The sequence below is a fragment of the Scomber scombrus genome, chromosome 3 (genome assembly GCF_963691925.1).
Source record: "Scomber scombrus chromosome 3, fScoSco1.1, whole genome shotgun sequence".
In the NCBI taxonomy this organism is placed as follows: domain Eukaryota; kingdom Metazoa; phylum Chordata; class Actinopteri; order Scombriformes; family Scombridae; genus Scomber; species Scomber scombrus.
Genome location: NC_084972.1, coordinates 16,346,356 through 16,365,190, shown reverse-complemented (window position 1 = coordinate 16,365,190; position 18,835 = coordinate 16,346,356). Strand labels below are relative to the sequence as shown.

At 40.0% G+C, this 18,835-nt stretch overlaps 1 protein-coding gene across 2 annotated transcripts; it reads right to left on the bottom strand.

Moving 5' to 3' along the window:
• Positions 1–254: 254 nt before the first annotated feature.
• LOC134004961 (FYVE, RhoGEF and PH domain-containing protein 5-like) lies at positions 255–18,566 on the bottom strand. 2 transcript variants are annotated; one of them, XM_062444245.1, is made up of 21 exons: positions 18,395–18,566; positions 14,676–17,337; positions 11,476–11,629; positions 11,012–11,070; positions 10,888–10,918; positions 9,683–9,834; positions 9,334–9,490; positions 7,470–7,557; positions 7,333–7,383; positions 6,606–6,664; positions 5,702–5,773; positions 5,407–5,475; positions 3,794–3,877; positions 3,443–3,522; positions 3,206–3,302; positions 2,900–3,037; positions 2,702–2,804; positions 1,629–1,762; positions 1,379–1,504; positions 1,031–1,185; positions 255–360 (listed from the first exon to the last, which is right to left on the bottom strand). In XM_062444245.1, exons 1-21 carry the CDS (start codon positions 18,402–18,404, stop codon positions 324–326), a joined length of 4,518 nt encoding a protein of 1,505 aa, XP_062300229.1. In that variant the 5' UTR covers positions 18,405–18,566; the 3' UTR covers positions 255–323. The 2 variants fall into 2 exon arrangements, with proteins under 2 accessions (XP_062300229.1, XP_062300230.1); XM_062444246.1 differs by having other exon boundaries at positions 1,406–1,504.
• Between the last annotated feature and the right edge of the window lie 269 nt (positions 18,567–18,835).

Sequence of the window (18,835 nt, the reverse complement as noted above, 5' to 3'; positions counted from 1 at the left end):
AGTTTGGAGGAGCTTGGCTGATCAACTGCTGGGGGAAATACAGGTCACATCAATGTAATGTTCCACACCGGCAGGTATCTGGGCCAACGCCTCTCGTGGCTCTCAGCATCACACCTGCTGTAACAGCAGGCAGGGGACACTGGAGGTTGACAAAGTAGGTGATTGTGTCCTTTTCTTCAGTCCAGCCAGGGAAGTTACAACTTGCAGACATATGAAATGTGTTTATTTCCTTATCTTCCTTTTTTGGTTTCACAGTTGGACTTTTTCCTTGTTGTGAAAGGCAGCAGACTTCTGTTTTCAGTGAACCACCAGAGTAGCTGGACCTATAAAACTGTGGCTTCCTCCATGGCATTTACCCACCTGAGTGAGGAGCAGATTTTACATAAGGTTAAAAAACAGCATTAAAAGAAAGGTTCACAGTTTTTGAAGTGTGTTTTAAAACAATAGTCAGATACCCATTTGAACATTGAAATGTTTTTTTCTTGCTATAGTCATTCTTCCTGTTTATACTGACTGAAAATCCCTTCATAATGCACTTACAATGTTACAAGTGATGGGGGCGAAAACACAGGCTTCTTTCTGTGCAAAAATGTATTTAAAAGTTTATCTGGACCTAATGTGAAGCTTCAGTTGCCCAAATGTGTCAAATCAAGTAGATACATTTCAATGTTATACTCTATTTAATGCCAAAGTCCCTGTTTTTGTTACTATACTTCCACCGCAACTAAATAAGGAAACACTGTCCAGGGAAAAACAAGGAGGGAATTTGAAGCTACAAAGAATGTAAATTTGGCAGATATCCACATGATATGACCAACTCAGACTGAAGCCTCATTATAAACTTCTGTTAAACTTTAAAAAGCATTTTTACACAAAATTACTGTGTGGACACACTTCGGATCTGGGCCCCGGGCCCCCATTACTATATATATATATATACAATAATCAGTATCAATAGGAGGAATGGCTACAGCGAGGAAAACCTCTTTAAAATGTTAAAATGATGTATTAGGGTAAATGTGCTTCTCACCTCTGGGCTGTGTGGTTGTCCTCTGCTTTAAAGGTGTAATATAAAGTCTGTTTGTGGTAAAGCTGGAAGACATTGGCCTCCTCCTCTCCCTGATGCTGGTCTGGCAGTTTCACTGTGAAACCCAACAAAGGCAAACTCTCCGAAGCTACCTTCTCCTGCAGACAGAACATTTGACAGGAGAAAAGAAATTAGATACAGCAACGTACCTGTGGGAATTTCTGTACTTTTAATTATTTTTGGTCAGCTAATGGCTACAGCTAAAAGTCCAGCTAATGCCACCTCCCTGTATAAGATGATTGAATGAATATGTGTTGTTCAGGTTAAAGGGGAGTGCATATTTCCCCTCACCTCTTGGGCTCGGTAGGTGTAAAGCACCTTGTCTTTTAGGAGGAACCACAATCTCTTCCAGTTTCTCTTGCTCTTCTTGCTGCGATGTAGACTGCCACTAATGGAGCCCTCCTCTGACACCATCATCTGCACAACATAGCAGTAAGAAGAGGCGTTACCTATGGTATAGCTGTCACTCCACGCAATCAGTAATTGATCATACATTTAAACAGTACAGTGTACATGGCTCCTGAACATGATGGAGGGTTACCTGGTTGAAGGTCATGGTGCCTTTCCGATGTCTCCAAATGTTGGGAGGATGAATGTTTTGGAACACAGCAGAGAGTGGACGACTGGACCTGTTCAACCGTGGGCTGTTCTTACCTGACACAGACATGTCTCCCCCTGTTAAGAAAGACAACAGCTTTTAAACACAGCAAAGAACAGGGATTAGACTATGTCACCCCCACTGACACACTAAATAACATAACAGATATGCAACTTTATTGTCTGAAGTAGCAGAATCTATAAGTTTCTGTGTTGAACGATAGTGAGGTTATGCATGAATAACAATGGGAACTATACAGTTTTAGTAAATCAAAATTTGTGTCAAAATGAAATGAAAAATGCCTTTTTAACAATAATAATAATACATTTTATATGCACAGCGCTTTTAACAACACTCAAAGACGCTTTACAGGAGCAGGGTCAATAAAAACGATAAAACCATACAGAATAAATAAAAACACAATCAATAAAAGCAATGCAGAGAAGAAGAAACAAACAAACGCAAAAAAACCTTTAAGATCACATCCCTGGTCATATTGTGCACCTATTTAACAATACATGCCAAAAAAACCTAAAAAAACTTCTTTGTAATCTTATATCAAAATGAAATAATGTTTTCTTCAATCTTGTGTGCTTACGTAGGCATGAACCAGCTATTTTCAACCAATAATATCATGACATCCACCAATCAATCAATCTTTAACGCTTAGCAGCACAGAGCTAAGATTCATTATGACACATTCACTTATCAACATTCAAATCAAATGTATCCTCGTCCTGCCTGTCTATCCTGTTTTACTCAAAAATGCTGTTTCATCTGGACTTTAAGAACTTGAAGCCAGTGTGGTGACTTAAAAAAAAAAGAAAAGTTCTACTAATATAACCTCAGTTTAGCATTTTTTCTTTTATTACATTAAACAAAAAAGAGTTCACTATAACATATATTATGCTATGATACGTGTGGTGTATTTTCACTTCACTGCGATGTATCACACTAGATGAATTTATGTAAATATTGACTTGGGTTTCATGTTTTAAAAAAAACAGTTTTCACACCTCTTTTCTTTAGCTCGTTGTAACAGTGGTCACACACTTTGGCCATACGGTCCTTCATGTATTTCAGTGGATATCTGTTCCTCGAGCAGCTCCGGCAAACAATCTGTGTCAAGCAACATAAAGTCACCACAAGTGCAAAAAAGGAGGAGAGAACAAACGTCACCATAGAACACAGCATTTTATTTGTGTGGGACTCACTCTGCCGCAGCCGTGGCAGTGGTGTCTACGAAGAGTGAGGCTGAAATCTGAGGTGCAATTCATACACATCATCACTTGGGACACTGGAACAAGTGTAGGAGCTTTCTCTCCTAAAGACAGCCGCAGACGATCTCTGGCCTGAAACACACACGCACATAGAAACATAGTACTTTATCACACTGCAGAGACTGACGACCATGAGGTGTAACATATGTCTCATTCTGGGTGGGTGACGATAAGCATGACTGGAATAAAAAGTTATTGATTAATGTAATAATTGATTAATACAGAGAGGAATTTGCTCACCTCTCCTGAGCTGCTGTTGAATGCTACAGATCCTCTGGTATGTTCAGTTACAGCACGGCTCAAAGTGTAAAACCAGTCCTCTCTTTCGATGAAGGAACTGCAAAATGAACACAATATTACAAGTTTTAAAGTTTTATAACCTTCTGTGATTGTGAAATTATTTTTTTCAACGCAGCTGTTTAGTAGAAATGATCCATCATCCACTATTTAAACAGGACACAGTACAGCGTGACCAACCTTGCAGACAAAGTGATGGAGATGTCTGTTCCTTCAATCCTCAGTGCATTTTGGACATTTTCTATGATGGGTTTACTGACCTGAGGAATCAATCAGTTATATGACAAATCACAGATCAGAAAAACAGAGAAGCTGAGAACCAAAGGGTTCTGATAGCAGTCTGACAGTTGGGGGAACAATCCAAAAATAACAAATAGCGATTTTATACAGGTGTTAGAAAGACAGCAGATGTAAAGCTTTGATTGCACACAAACTCCTGATGCATTTTGTGGTGAAAACTATATCCACAAAAGGCTGAAGGAAAATGGAGAGAAATTAGATATGTTAGGAGACATAATGATTGGCTCTGACCTTCAGCTCGGTGAGTGACAGAGTGTTTTTCAGTCTGTATTTCCCGTCCTGCTGAGGGTAGGTGTAGAGCAACATGTCGTTCATCTGAAAACAGACATATATAAGCAGCCATAAGTCACTGTCAGTCTGAAACACAGGAAAGTCATTTAATGATAAATGAAGATCAATGGCATGATAAAAGCATACAATACAACAAAACATAAAATATCCAGCTGCCAAGACTTTGTCATTCATGTGCTGTATGTACAGCAATTGTCCATTAGGTGGCACTCTAAGCTAATAGATTTTTTTTTACTTTTATTTGTTTCCTTTCTACCAGACTATGATTTTTTTTTTTTACTAGAATAAGGTGGTACACAGTTAGAAAAGTAAACATGATCAGACACAAGCATGTTTACACACTCAGTCTTTCCCTAATGGAAACTTAATGGAAACTTTACAATAGTGGTGGTCTTTCCCACCACCAACTCGTATAATACACTTCAAATGTAGACACAAAACTTTAATTTAAATTTGAAACCCATACTGTGAATTTTTATGATCACATATCAATGGGATACTTGAGGAAATAGATGTCAAAGCTGATATCATACAGCATTATTAAGCTCTGTTTCATTTCCTGTGAATCATCATATTTCCTGTCCCTGTGTGTCTCAGTACCTTATTTAGGAAACTGGCAGCTCCTACAGACTTGTTTTATCATGTTCTGTCCAACATTAATAATAGCTGTGATGCAACATGTGATCATTTTCTGGGTGAATAAACTGGCGGGATAAAACTTTCACAGCAGCGATGATTACCCAACATTCCTTCAAGAGAGAAATTTACGAGCTTTTTTAGTGTCGAGCCCAGACCACAAATTTAAAAACACTGCAGGAGGGGAAAACAGTCCACTTTGATGATGCTCTATGGATAATTTGTGAAGGCGTTTCATTTCTATTTTCTCTTGATTATAACATTTCAGAGCTATTTTTATGTTATGATTAAAAAACTGAATGTTTAATACAGCACGTCCTCTGTATGTTTGACTGGCTCTTTTTCAACAATCTGTCTTATGAAATAAATTACATTGTATTGACGCGACTGTGACAGGTGGTGAAGAATGACCTTAATTATATTGTTACTGTTTCTATCTATAACTTTATCAATTTGATCCATGTCCACTCCTGCTACATCCTCCTGTCTCCTGATTATTTTGAGCTGAAAGCTCACTAACATAATGTATAATGTAAAAGTCTATACTACACTAAAAATACTGACGACACATTAAACTAATATTTAGCTGATCTAATTAAAATCGTAAAAGTTCACAGGTGTGTGGGTGCTTCAGTTTATAAGAAGGTGGTTTTGACCTTCCCTGTGCTGTCAGTAAAAAAGTGGCTCAGGAAGTCAGCATTCAGAAACATCCTGCCAGGAAACCCTGCTCTTAATAGCGCCGTCTGGACATAGAAATAGACCAGACAGAAAAGGCCTGACTCTACATTTTACACTGATTTATTAGATATTAACAGAAATGTAACTGCTGTGGTTTCCTGATGGGGCATATATAAATATGTTTTTTTTTTAAATAAAACATTACATGCATAATGTGACAAAAAAGAAGAAACATTTACCAAAAACAGATGACGAGGCTGTCGACTCTTCCTGCTGACCTTCATCAGGGTGCCCTCCTTCACAAAAACCTGACAGAAAAAACATAAACAGAAGTAAATCAGACTCAATGTGACTCACAAGTTATCTGATGATGATACACACTGGGGATCTGTAATAATTAATGTTGTTTTAGGCCAGGCCGGCTGGGGATTCCCAGCTGAATGACTGTGTAAAGGGCAACTCTTGGGTGGTGCAGGGCAGACAGGGTGTGCTGGCAAGCTTCAAACAGAAACAATGCTGTTATCAGAGCTGTACCCTGCCAGGCTGCAGCAGGTCCCGCTGGCCACGAACACTGTACTCTATGTTGACCAGACGCAGCAAGTTCTCCTGAGACACACAGAGAGAAAATTACAGGCCAAAATAGAAGAGAAGTGAGTGATGAAAGAGCATTACAAGAAAATCATTATACCGTTCACCCATAGCTATTATTGCTTGGCTATTTTCATGACTCCCTTTATTATTAGGCTTTAGTTATCACCTGGATCAGACAGGTATGTCATATACTGTTCTGTTTAGAAGAGAGTCATCATTTGGTGTGTGGCTCTAGAAATGCACTTTTAGCCACAAAACAAAAGTCTACAGCCATGCTGGTAACTCTTCCAGCCAGTCTTTGAGCAGAATGCTAATATAAAGGTTTGTCCTCTTAACCATTTTGCTAACATGCATGCTAACATTTATTAACTAGCAACAAGCATAAAGTAGAGCTGAGGGTGATGGGATAATGTCATAGTTTTATAGGTTTTTGGTCATAAACCAGAATATTGGACAAATTAAATGATTATCATGACCTGTGATTGTGCAAGATAAAAAGTCAAGGGGGTCAACAAAGTAATTACAATTCATCCCGCAGGGAACATTAATGTATTCAGGGCAATCTATCTAATAGTTTTCAAGAAATTTCACTCTAAACCTCAAATGTCGACCTGATGGTGGTGTTAAAACCAAAGTTGTTAAGGTACATTGTCTGAAAACTGAATGTCTTTTCAAAAATTAGTGTTAATCCATCCAGGAGATACTTGACTGTCTTGTTCTGTCTGTGCTTTAAAAAGAATCTGTGTAACTGAGGTATGAGGTTGACAATAAGAAGATACAAATTCTTGCTACATATCTTTGTTTGTTGTTACATTACAGTTGTATTATGCCCACAAATGATACTTACCCCATCTTTTAAACTGTCATTCACTTGATCTGCAATGTCAGACACGATCACGATAGCAGCTGAATAAGACAAAACCAAATAAAAAGGAAAAGTTTCATGTTAAATCTACTTTAAAAGATTGTTTGGCATGAACACATGAACATATTATCACCTTGTAAAGCTGATATGGCTGACATGTTAGCAAAAAAAAGCCTATTTACACATTCAACAACATACACAGCTGCAGAGTTGGTGCTGTAGTGCTCTGTGAGTTTATCATTACATTCTGCCCTTTTCAAATTTCATGTACACATTTTTCCATTGTTAATAGATTAGTGCTGCTTTGAGAAGTTAACACAATCACAATAAATATTCATAACTAGCTTGAGATGTTAGAGAAGTTTCCTAACATAAAACTCAAAGTGAGTCAGGAGTCTGGATGTGTCTATACGCCTTGACTTGGATGTCTATCTGATCAGAGATAAAGAGAGAGTGTTGCTGCAACCGGTCTTGTGATGAATTAAAAATTATGGTCTTCACACAGAAGACAGCTAAAATGACCACCTGGTGAGTCACCACCACAAACAAAGAAATCTAAATTGGCTCTCTCATGGCCATTTCTCCATGCCAAATGAGCTCAATAAATTCCCAGCAAACACCCAGCGTCAAACAGAGGCCAGTAAGGCTCTCCTGTGAGTCACAGAGAGGCGCCTCTGCCCACATTGTTCTTATAACGTGTTTAATGTACCTTGGGTGTCTTCATACTCCTTAGAATCAGGGGAAAGGTTGTTCAGGTAATCTGTAAGAGGGGTGAAAGAAATGAATGCCTCCAAAGGGTTAAGAAAAAAAACATATTATCAAGAAGGATACTGAGACTACACTCACCAGTCAGGAGCATGCGGTACTGAGCCACACGTACAATGACCTGCAGGAGCTGATGTTTGAGAGAAACCTTTTCTCCAGCTGGACTCTGCTGCTGAGACAAAAACATTTTCAACAACACTGCACCTTTGAGCAGAATCACCTGTCAGATTTTAAGTGTGAACGAGGCCCAATAACACAGACTGCAGGTCAGCATATCGCCTTGCAGAAAAACAAGTGCATGTCTGCATGTTTGTATGCGTATGTGTGCGTGTGTTTAAATGTGTGTGTGTGTGTGTGTGAGTGTCTGTGTGTGTGTGTGTGTGTGTGTGTGTGTGTGTGTGTGTGTGTGTGTGTGTGTGTGTGTGTGTGTGTGTGTGTGTGTGTGTGTGTGTGTGTGTGTGTGTGTGTATGCGCACGCAAACAACAATAGTGTAAGATTCTATGGATCAATACCCTTAATGATGACTCACGTTTTAACTACTGCTTTTGTTTTTTGGGCATGAACCCTCAGATTTTGATTAACAGGTTTAATTCTTAGGTGTGAAAGGACTATTTTATCAGTGTTTCACTTTTAAAACCCGAATGTGTAATGATGCAGCTACACTGACATTAATATTGTATACACAAAGAGTTTAGGAGAATCTGAGGACTTTTAAACTCTAGTATGGCCTCTGTCTGCAGGACTTACTGCCAAGTCTTCTCCTCAGTGGTCTATAAAGTTGAGGGAACATATTGAAACCGCCTTTGTCCATAAATGAGATGCATGTATATAGCATCAATGGATTTTCAACTGCAATCCGACTAGATTACTACAAAAGGGAGCAATACACTCTGCTACCAATCTCTGTGGAAACTAACAAAAAAAACAACAATCTCATCTGTACTTAACAGTTGGGTGGACAATATTTGATTGTAAATTAAACTACAGATAATGAAGCAATGTTGCAACCTCCCTGTTGAACCTTTCAGCATGTTATTGTATTCATATCCTATGTTCTTATATGTTTTTACACTTTTCTAATTAGCTTCTGTATCAAAACCTCTGGCTGACTGGTTCAAAAAACAGTCTTGTGCGAAGGACGCCAAGTAGTTCTTCCTTTGAATTAAATTCCTACTTTTATTTGTCTGTCTGATTTTTTGCTTTAAAGGCTTGCATCTCTTGCTTTTACACCAGGTCTCCTTTGTTTTGTCTTGCTCTCTCACACACACAAACATGGGTCAATACCACACTACACTTAGCCATCACCATCTCTGCTACCACATGCACTTCATCTTTGTCATTGCACTTGAAACACACACACACACACACACACACACACACACACACACACACACACACACACACACACACACACACACACAAACACACACCATACTCTGCTGATAAGAGATAATGTGCAGAGATAAGAAAGGCTCTCGATAATGATCAAATACACCATTTCACTGCTATTTTTAATCAAAACCCCCTTTTTCACTATATTGAAGTGTTTTAAATTCCAAATGTTCACAGTAGTCTTGTTTTCAATTTTGCAGTTGTTCACACAGTTATCCAAACCTTGAAGTTAAATGTGCAAAAAAACAAAAAACTAATTAGTTTCCTATTTTCTATGCAGGCTGGAATTCCAACTACAAATCAGAAACAGTGGAGCGAGGTTGAGGAGGAGGAACACTTCCCCTACTGAAGAGCCACAGAGATTACTGCATGTCATGTGGACAAAATCCACTTTATATACCCAACTGTGATTACTGTATTGAGGATTTTGTTACTGTAAACCTCAGTGCAGGTATTACTTTTTTTGCTTTTCAATTAGTACATTGTTATTATAATAAAGTTTGAGTGTATATCTTTTGTGGATTGAGAGAAGCACTGTATTGTAGGTCTGACCTCAAACTGGTGAACGATGGCAGCAAAGGCAGGTGAAGTTCGGCAGCTGTCCTCCAGCAAGTTCATACTTCGGTCATAGTGGCCAATATAAGTCGTAAAGACCAAGAACTCTGCTTTCCTGGACAGGAAGATGTCTGCAATCCTTTGGCTTTCCTCCCTGAGGGGAAAAACAGAGGATGAAGGAGAGGCAGCCATCCCCAGACTACATGTCATGCTTTCTGAGCTTCATTAATGTGTGCACTCTATGGAGCCATAGAAGGAGAGGGACCGCTGTGAATGCATATGATGTTTGTGCATGTGTGCGTGTCAGTATTCCTATTTAACATCTCAGACAGTGTACGCATCTCACCAGTGTCGGATTCGATTCTCCAGCTCGGTGAGGATTCTGCGGTGCAGGGTGTAAACATCAGGCAGCTCATTGAGAATCTCCCAAAGCCTTTCTTCATCCAACACAGGCTCCCCCTCATCCCCAACTGCTGCCACAACCGCCTCTCGAAAGTCCTGGCACACAAAGAGGAGTGTACAGTAAAGGTTATTTTTTGAGTAGTTTGTGTTCAACATCATACTTACTAAACTTCCAATTTCTCTAAAGCCCCCCCCCCCCCCCCCCCCCATTTTTCCATTTCCTTCCTCCGCTGCTGTATACCAAGATAATATCTGACAGCAGGGAGTAGATGAGCTATTATATCAAGAAATCTCATCATCTCTTGAATCCTGAGAGAGCAGTGGTCTGGGTAACTGGTTCAATCCTCACACCATAGGAATAAATCCAGGTAGGCAAGTGAAAGAGAGAGCACTTGTCCCTTTTTCAATGCCACTACTATGGTGCCTGTGAACATGGCACAAAGGCTCTAACTGCTCCAGTGGAGCTGCTCAGAGGCCAACAGATTGGACTGTCTTTGTACTGTGCAGATTTTAGGTGTGAATATGAATGAGTGTGGCACAAATGTTCCTGGAAATGAGTGATCCTGATCAATAAATCTACTCTGGTTGAATTACGAACAGACATACGACATAAATAGCATTTAATAAAAATAAATAAGATCATGAATTAAATTAAAGTAACAGTAAATATAGTGTGCACCTGCTAAAAACATACATAACATCAAATCTTTTATATACGTAAAAACGGTATAAGACGCACCTTAAATGCGATTTTTTTTCATGTGTGTTTTAATTGTGTTTCAAATAAAAGTTAATTGAAAAAGGTTTGGAGTATAAACATATGTGTTTCAAATGAATAGCCACTGGTACATTCAAATAAACCGGCATGTAATTTTAAAAAAAGCGTTTTCCCCGCATGACATCCCCCAAAGTAGACTGCGTCTTATAAACCGGTGCGACTTATACACCGGTTTTACGGTAATAAGACTGCTTGAGGCAGCCAAACAGTAAGACATGTTAACATTTGAGATTATTTAAAATATAGCTATAGAATCTAATCCTGAGCAGCAGAGCATGACCTGCCTTTCTTTCACATGTAACTCTGCAACTCCAGCTCTACAGAGATCTGACTAAAGAGTCAACTAAAGAGAATACAGACATATCACTTACTTCCTGGAGAAGCTTGAGGGCTTTCACATGCCTGTGAACAGACAAATATACAAACAATTCAACACTGATTCTGCCTTACAGGCAAAAATATTTGAAATGAAAAATTAGTTTACACATAACTTACACTCTCTCTGTATCCACCAGTTCTTTGGCGATGTAAAAGGCTCTGGATCGACCGTCAGGCTGCAATCATATGATTTATTTGTAATAAACCCAGGCTTAGGAGAAACTAAAGCATTTTGGCACCAGTTCAATAAATATAGAAAATGTTTCCAAGTGGCAATCAAATTCTAAATAATGAGGACAGCCTTGTAGTAGCACATTAACTTCCATTAACCTGCATTAAAATCCTGGCACCAAAGAAAACAAATTAAATCCCTTTTTAAAGGATAGAGGATAATATAGGTCCTTGATAAAAAACAATGGAAAATAAAAAAGACTGAGACTTTCAATGATTTAAGTTATTTTTCTTCCCACGTAGGTTATTTAAAATATGAGTCTACTATTGCAACAAACACCATCTTTTCTACATTAAAATCATTATGTGCATCACTTCAAAAGCTCAAGCCATATTTGTCAAAATTGTACCTGTCTGTCATAATTACTGTCTCCACCTCCGTCTTCTTCCTCAGAGGTGCGTCCTTGGTCTTCATCAGCTGCCGTCTCTCCCTTGACATCATCCACTGAACCAGCCTGTGGACCAACGGCCACCGAACACACATTGTAGGCTTCTGTGTAGTCACTAGGAAGAAAGAAAGGACTCTGGATGGATAAATATAGCATACACACAATAAAGCATAAAATAAATCATTGTGTAGACACAAAGACAAACAATGTGGCGCTGTGGCATCCTGTACGTGTATACTGTTTGATCATTTTTAAAAAGTGACGCTAAGAATTAGTGATCCAGCAATTACACAGTCAGTCAACACTTGACTTCAAATCCCTCGTTTGTCATTTATGAGCAGTTTACAGTGTAAACATTTAATAAATAGTTTATAACACACTATAATGTAGTTGTAAACAGATATAATGACATTTTTCTGTGTTTATTGATGTACAGTTTTGTCAGCAATTATACCTTCCCCTATAAAGACAGTATTTTGGGTATCCACAGGAGGAGTTATTCGTGTTGATAAATACATTAGTAGGCATGTATATCAGCCTTAGTTTGGACATGACTGGTGAGCAGTCAAGGATTTATCCTTCTCCGATTGTCTAATTTTAATTATTTTTAGGCACCAGCAAAATGTGAAAATATTCAGTATTTCAGAAAAAGAAAAAAAAATTAGAGAAAAGCCAGAAAATAAACCTTATACTTGTGAGAGAGGAATGTGTGTTCTTCTTTTTAATTCCTTTAATTATCTTGCGACCACTTGGGAAAGGTTCCCGAACCCATGATTGGAAGTCATTGGTGTAGTCTGTAACGTAGCATGTCAGGTTTTTTTTAACCACAAATATGACTTGTGGCTTTATAATATGAACTATATTCTCCCCTAAAACCTTCATTCATGTGAGAATAAATCAGATGAGTTTCATTTAGCCATCAGGCTGTCTTTATGGTCCTTTATGGTTCTCTACATTGAAATATCACCATAATAAACATATTCAGCAATTGGAGCTAATGTGAATAGATAAAACGTTGTAGATCTACAGAAACCAATAAACGGATCCCAAAAGGCCTGCGGTGACAACTGTACCCAACCAGGGATGCATGTCAGTATTTTATGCTACAAGATTCTCTTTTGCAGGGAGCCTAAATGAATATGCTAATGGCTGCAGCTCAGTGGGAAGTGTAATCTGTGCAAATAAAACTGTTTAAGTTACAGTAGTGATGCAGTATACCTCTATGTGACCAATTGCATTGCCAATGTTCCTGCCATGTTTCACTCCAAGCACCAATGGATTTTACCCCACTGAGATGCAAATTAGCTACATATGAACAACATATGTGAGCAGTTCAGATCTCTGCATTGTACACATTAGAGCTGCATGGCCCATTACTGCTCACTGGATCAAACTTTGGATGTGGTACCAGGGGGTGTTTGAAACACTACACACACAGTTTCTATATATCTGGCTTTTATATCACTCCCAAAGAAACTGCCGCTGTCACTTCTCACAGTGTTGCTATGTTGTATGAAGGCCCACAGCAAAATCTATGAAGATAAATTACAGAGGGAGATAAAAATATATAAATTCTCCTTTTGCCTCTGGTTGATGGGTGAGCCTATGGGTTCCAGTGATAGCAGGGATGAGGGCATATATGCCAATTAATTCCAAACTATCTGCTAATGTTGCCGCTTCAGGCTATTGCAAATCTAACAGCCTCAACCACTGACACTGCTGTCCGTCTGGATATTGCTGTGCTGTGATGACAGCCGCTGTATTTCCTCAAACAGTGTGGAGAAAATCACAATTACACCACTGTCTTTGTTGACTATTAGAACAGAAAACAGAAGTATATGAAATGTAACCCTAACCCTAACACTAAATTAGATGTCTTCATCTTTTCACTGACCTTTTAACTCTTACTTCCCTTAATTTACATGAACTATAGTATGTGGACCTTCAGACAAAACAATGGCATCCAAAACTGGCACTGGAGTGCAACATAAATTACTAGGGTATGCCATTCTTAAAAATACACCCAATTTACATATTTTAGGCTTATTTGACTGTAATAACAGATTGAATTTAAAGTAGAAACATATCTTGATTTAGATCATGCTTTGATGTACCTACCCACATTAAATGATTAATACACTGAAAAAAGTATCACTGACACTTATTACAACAACAATTATGAACTTCAAAGGCTTAATAGATTTCACAAAGTGGAAAAAAGGAAAATGTGAGAATTACTTTCAAATCTACAAACATGTTAAAATCCCCTCATTTGATAAAAATAAGGGACGTAGTCCTCATGTAGAGTGCTTTAACCCACAAGATGGAGGCACCAGCACTGTGGAGCAAAGGGTAGAATGAAGTATGTGTATTTACTTTTTTTTAATGTGCTACTTTAAGGAAACATGAAAGATAACCATTTTATTTCAACCAAAAATGTAATCCTTTTTTCTACATTCAGTATTTTAGAGCTGTTGTTGTGTAGTTCCTCTCAAACGTATAACCAAAACCGTTGACTTCACATGATGAGAAGGGCGCATTGCAGAGTGCAAATGCATACTACTGAGAACATACTGACATTGTTCCTTACTAGGTAGAGAAGGGCAATGACTCCAAAATGCTCTGACTATTAATCATCCTGAGCGGCCTGTATGATATGGGCACAGCCAACTGGAATGCAGGGGGGATGGGTTAATGTAAGCACAGCATGGCTGATCATACCAACAAACACTGTACCAGCACAGCAGGGAGGTGAGAGGCTTTACTGGATACATCAACAGAGGAGTCCGTTTCTGCACCGTTTCTCTAAACAGATGATTTATGAATGAAGCCTCCTCAACACCACCACTAGCATTTCCCCCTCTACCACCCAATATGTCCCAACATCGCACAGCTGGGGTTAAGCATATCTCACTGCAATGCAAGAGGGAAGCTCCTGCACTTTCCTCCTTAACAATGACCACCACATCTATGTCTGCTGTGATAATACCATCAGGGGACTCAACATTGTATATATAAATCCTCTGCCCCAGGGGCATTGTTAAACCCACACAGTGACCGAACAGTAATAAAAAAAGACTAGTGCTCAGTGTAAGGATTGCTAATATTATGTCCAGCTGCATCTATCTATATGAACACACACTTACACAAAGACATGTTACCTTTCTGCTTCCTGTTCAGATGACTGAGTTTTCCTCTCAAACCCAGGGAGGCTGCTCATGTCCACATAACCATCTGTCTCATTGGCGGACGACAGCACCCGAGTAGGACGATCAAAGAAAGCAGTGAATGGCCCTTGCCGAACTGGCCTGCGCTGTGGGACCTGAAGGTTTTCATAGTCCGAGCTGATAGCAGGAACATTCTCGTAGTCTGAGGTATCTGTGTTGGGGAAAGAGATGGAGCGGGGCTTGGTGAGGGGAAGAGGTATGAAAGGCACACGGGAGCGGTCCTCAAAGGACTCAACCCGGACGACACTGCGGTTAAGAAAGGCCACAGAGTTCCCTTTCGTTTTGCTTTCTTTGTAGAACAAGAAGGATGAGGCTTGCTCGGTTGAACCTTTACTGGCAGAACGTGAGTTGAGCTGTGGAGAACTACTTATGCTACGACTATCTAAATCCAGCAGTCTGCTAGGTATGTGGTGGCTGGACTCTGGTGAGGACTTCAAGGAGGATGGACTGACATCCACCACAGACTTGCTCTCTGTTTTCCGCCTAAACTTGAGCATCAGGAAGCGCTTAATGGAGGATTTCTTCTTCCTGTTTTTCTCCGGTGAGTCTCCTTCAATGAGAAGTGAGGGGGAGCTCTTTGTGATGGGTTTTTTGGTGATGTAGGCCAGCTCAAACGGAGGAGGGATATCCACCACAGATGTCGGTGTGGAGAGGCCGCTGGATGATAGAGGCGAGCACCTGGAGAAGCTTCCAGATGAACAAATGGCACCTCTCTGCCTTGGAGATCCTTCACTGTCTTTGTAGACAGACAGAGGCATGTCCTGCCCCTCCATGGAGAGGGAGCGGGGGTACAAGGACAAATAGTGGGGTTTGGAGTAGCTCTTGTGCCTTATTGTGCTTAACAGGGGGCTGCTGCTCATTGCAGGTCCAGTGTGGCTGAATCCACTCATGCAGGGTCTCTGAACAAACTGCACCCCTCCTATCTCATTGAGACCATTATTAATGCGCTGTGACAGTGAGCCAGAGCGCATCCCTGCTGTCTTCTTGTCAAAAGGAAAAATATTTTCACCCCCCGAAGGATACCTTGGATCCTCATAAACATGCTCATCACTGATGTCCTGCTCTGTATCAGTGGTGTCATCCACAAACGGTACTATGTGACCCTCCAGATCGTCCTCGTCTCTGAAGACATCAGAGTCATTTGGAGAAATCAACTGGCTATCTGAGAGAGAGGAGGTCAGCGAAGTGTCAGTGTCTGTTGGCACTGAGATGGATACCAGCCTGAACCTCGGCTGGTAATCCAAATTATTCAACAAAGCCTTCACAGTCTGAGCTTTGTGCTCTTCAGTTCTCACAAACACCCTTTCTTGATTTGCTCTTACCTTGTTCTTGTCACTATGACCAATCTCCACATAATCTTCAGAAGATACATACTGTTTTTGCCCATTTTTTTCTATTTCACAACTCTTGAAGTCTTTACTGCTAATTTGATATTTCCCAGTTGATGATCCACCGTTGTTTACAGGCAAAAGCCTGTGTGGTTTAAGCGGACTCTCTGGTCGTCCATGAGTTTTGTTAATTTTTGGGATCATAACATCCTCTGAAGAGACGTAATAAGGCTCTTGGGTTTGATCATCGTTTAAGGCAACATGTCTCTTAGTTGTGTTACAGAGCTTTTTCTGGTCTTCAGGGACAAAATCATAAAGTCTGACATTCTGTTCATTGGTACCCTTTTCCTTAATTTTATGGCCACACCTCAGCTTCAGGATGTTACAAGTGATGTTGCAGTCTGGAGCAGCTTCCTCTTCTTTCTCTTCTCCCCTTGTGAGAAAACTTTCCTGGGTATCAGCGTCCTGCATGTTTTCACTGGTGAATAGAGCAGGTTCGTCTGTGAGAGACTCGGTTAAATCATCTGCTGTCCAGTCACCTGTTTCCTCCTCCTTGGTTTGGGGCCTTTCCTTCCTCTCCTTTGTGTTTCCATCCTCCAGCTCAGGCACTTTTTCAGCAGAATAAGAACCTGCCTCCTGATCAAGACTATTGACCGAAATGTCTCCCATTGAAAGGCCATCTGTGTCAGCCAATGCCTCGCCTGCATCACAACCTTCAGCATCCATGTCCTCCGTCACATCTGTGTCAATCATCTCCACTGCGTCCTCGGAGTTGGCGGTGAGTCCAGCATCACTGACCCACAGAGTTTCCAGTGAGTCCACCTCCTCTGTCAAGGCGCTGTCAGTCAGTCTCCAGTCCTCATCCATCTTCAGACTCTTGTCTTCTTCCATCTTCAGACTCTTGTCTTCTTCCTTTTCCTCCTCTGTCACCTCCAGTCCCTTCTGTGACACATTCTGTAAATCTTGCCGTGGTGACTCGAGGATGCAGGTGTTAAATTGTTTCAGTGCTGACAATCTGTCTGCGGTCACTTTGTTTAGACCATTTTCTGCCTCTTCGTCAGGCTCATCTATCATTAGCGAGCTGCCATTGATGCATCCTCCCTGGCTGCCTGAGAAGAGGTCCCTCCCATTGAGCTCCAGTGTGACTTTTGGTTTTGGGGCTATGGAAGGTTTGGGACCCCTGGCTGCAGACATGAGAGGGGAGGACAGCTTCAGGCTGGCGTGACAAACAAACCTTGGCTTTGGAGCAACAGAAGGCTTGGTGCAGTCTGAAAGAACAACAGGAAAAGGAAACTGTAAGATTATGTGCTTTAAAATAGCTTTCAGGTCATTTGTATTGTGTTCCTGTGACCTAAAACTGCACCAAATGTAACTGTGTGTGTAATCGTTACATTAGATGCAAACTGATGTTTGCCTTGTGGTTGCAGTTTGACCATTTTCTTAACAAAATATGAACAATATGTCTAAAATCCCATTAAGGTAATCTTCTACGCAAACCAGCTAAAAGCTTTCCACATGATTTTCATGAAAACAGTAGCTGTTAAAAACATGAAAATTTGAAACTAGAAAAGTATAATAAAAGACTTTAAATGAGTATTGTATGCTTTTACACTCTTTGGGAAAGAATATAAAAAATCTGAGGGATTTCCCTGACTCACTTCCTGTGATTGAAGTGTGAGAAACCCCTCTCAGGGTTAGCCACCTTTACTTCTTTTAAAGTAATAATGAATGCAACAAAGACAATGACAGAAAGCAAATCATGTAAAAAGCTACTTGTAGATTTAATACTAAATCTCAACAAATTATCACTTTCAGAGAAGGAGCTGAAATGAAGTGGCTTAGCATGATCTCTTCAACAACTTATTTTCTTGAAGCTAACAATGCAATCAGCGTCTTTATATACATTATGACCATTGAAGCTCCAAATTAGAATACATAAACACATGTTGGTATGAAACTGGCAATTTAGATTTGTGGATGGCTTAAATAAATTTGTGGATGGATTAAAATGATTTGCACACCCAAATGTGCTCAACTGGTGCTAAATGACAGTGGAATCTCTTTATCATATCAGTAGGAGATCGATGTGAATAATTTATCACACTTTGACATCAAGAAACAATGCGTTTCTTCCCATCCTGCTGCTGCCGCCGCTTGATTCACCATTTATTTACAGGAATGTAGGAGCAGAAATAATTGATCAAAAACGAAAACTAAAACTACTAATACTCACTTGTTCAAAATATATCAGCATCGAACACACAGTGAAAAAGGCGAGTAAGACCAACTGTTCAAACCCCTCTCCTTTAAAATAAACGATCTCACCTGTGTTCATTTTGGCGACGCGACCATCTCCAACATCTCGTCCACAAAAGCAGCTTTGACGCACGAAATTTTAAAATACCATGTGAGAAACAGGATCAAACTATGTTGAACTGTTAAGACAGAGAGTAAGTGTGGGTGAACACAGCTCAGTCTGTCTTCCTCTGAGAGTGAAATGCTGCTCAGCTGATCAGTTTGTGCGTCCTAAAGCGCGCAGGACGCGACTGGAAACCAAATGGAGAGAGGCTCCGCTCCCCATCTCAGCACAGGCTGTAGGATCCCTCTTACAGCAGCAGCAGGTCCAGTCAAGTGTTGCAGATGTTAACATCAGACAACAACTGAATTTAAAGGCTCGTTATCATTTAATATCAGTTGTTACAATACTTGGTAAAATGCTACACAGGGAATATTTTGTGGTGAAAAGTGAGTCGCAGCTTTTTTACA

What these genes read in the sequence shown, in the direction of transcription:
- LOC134004961 (XM_062444245.1), bottom strand. An exon ending in GGAGTATGAAGACACCCAAG is followed by an intron (nt 6,665 to 7,332) that starts GTACATTAAACA and finishes TGTCTTATTCAG; the next exon opens with CTGCTATCGTGATCGTGTCT. An exon ending in CAACGAGCTAAAGAAAAGAG is followed by an intron (nt 1,763 to 2,701) that starts GTGTGAAAACTG and finishes CTTTCTTAACAG; the next exon opens with GGGGAGACATGTCTGTGTCA.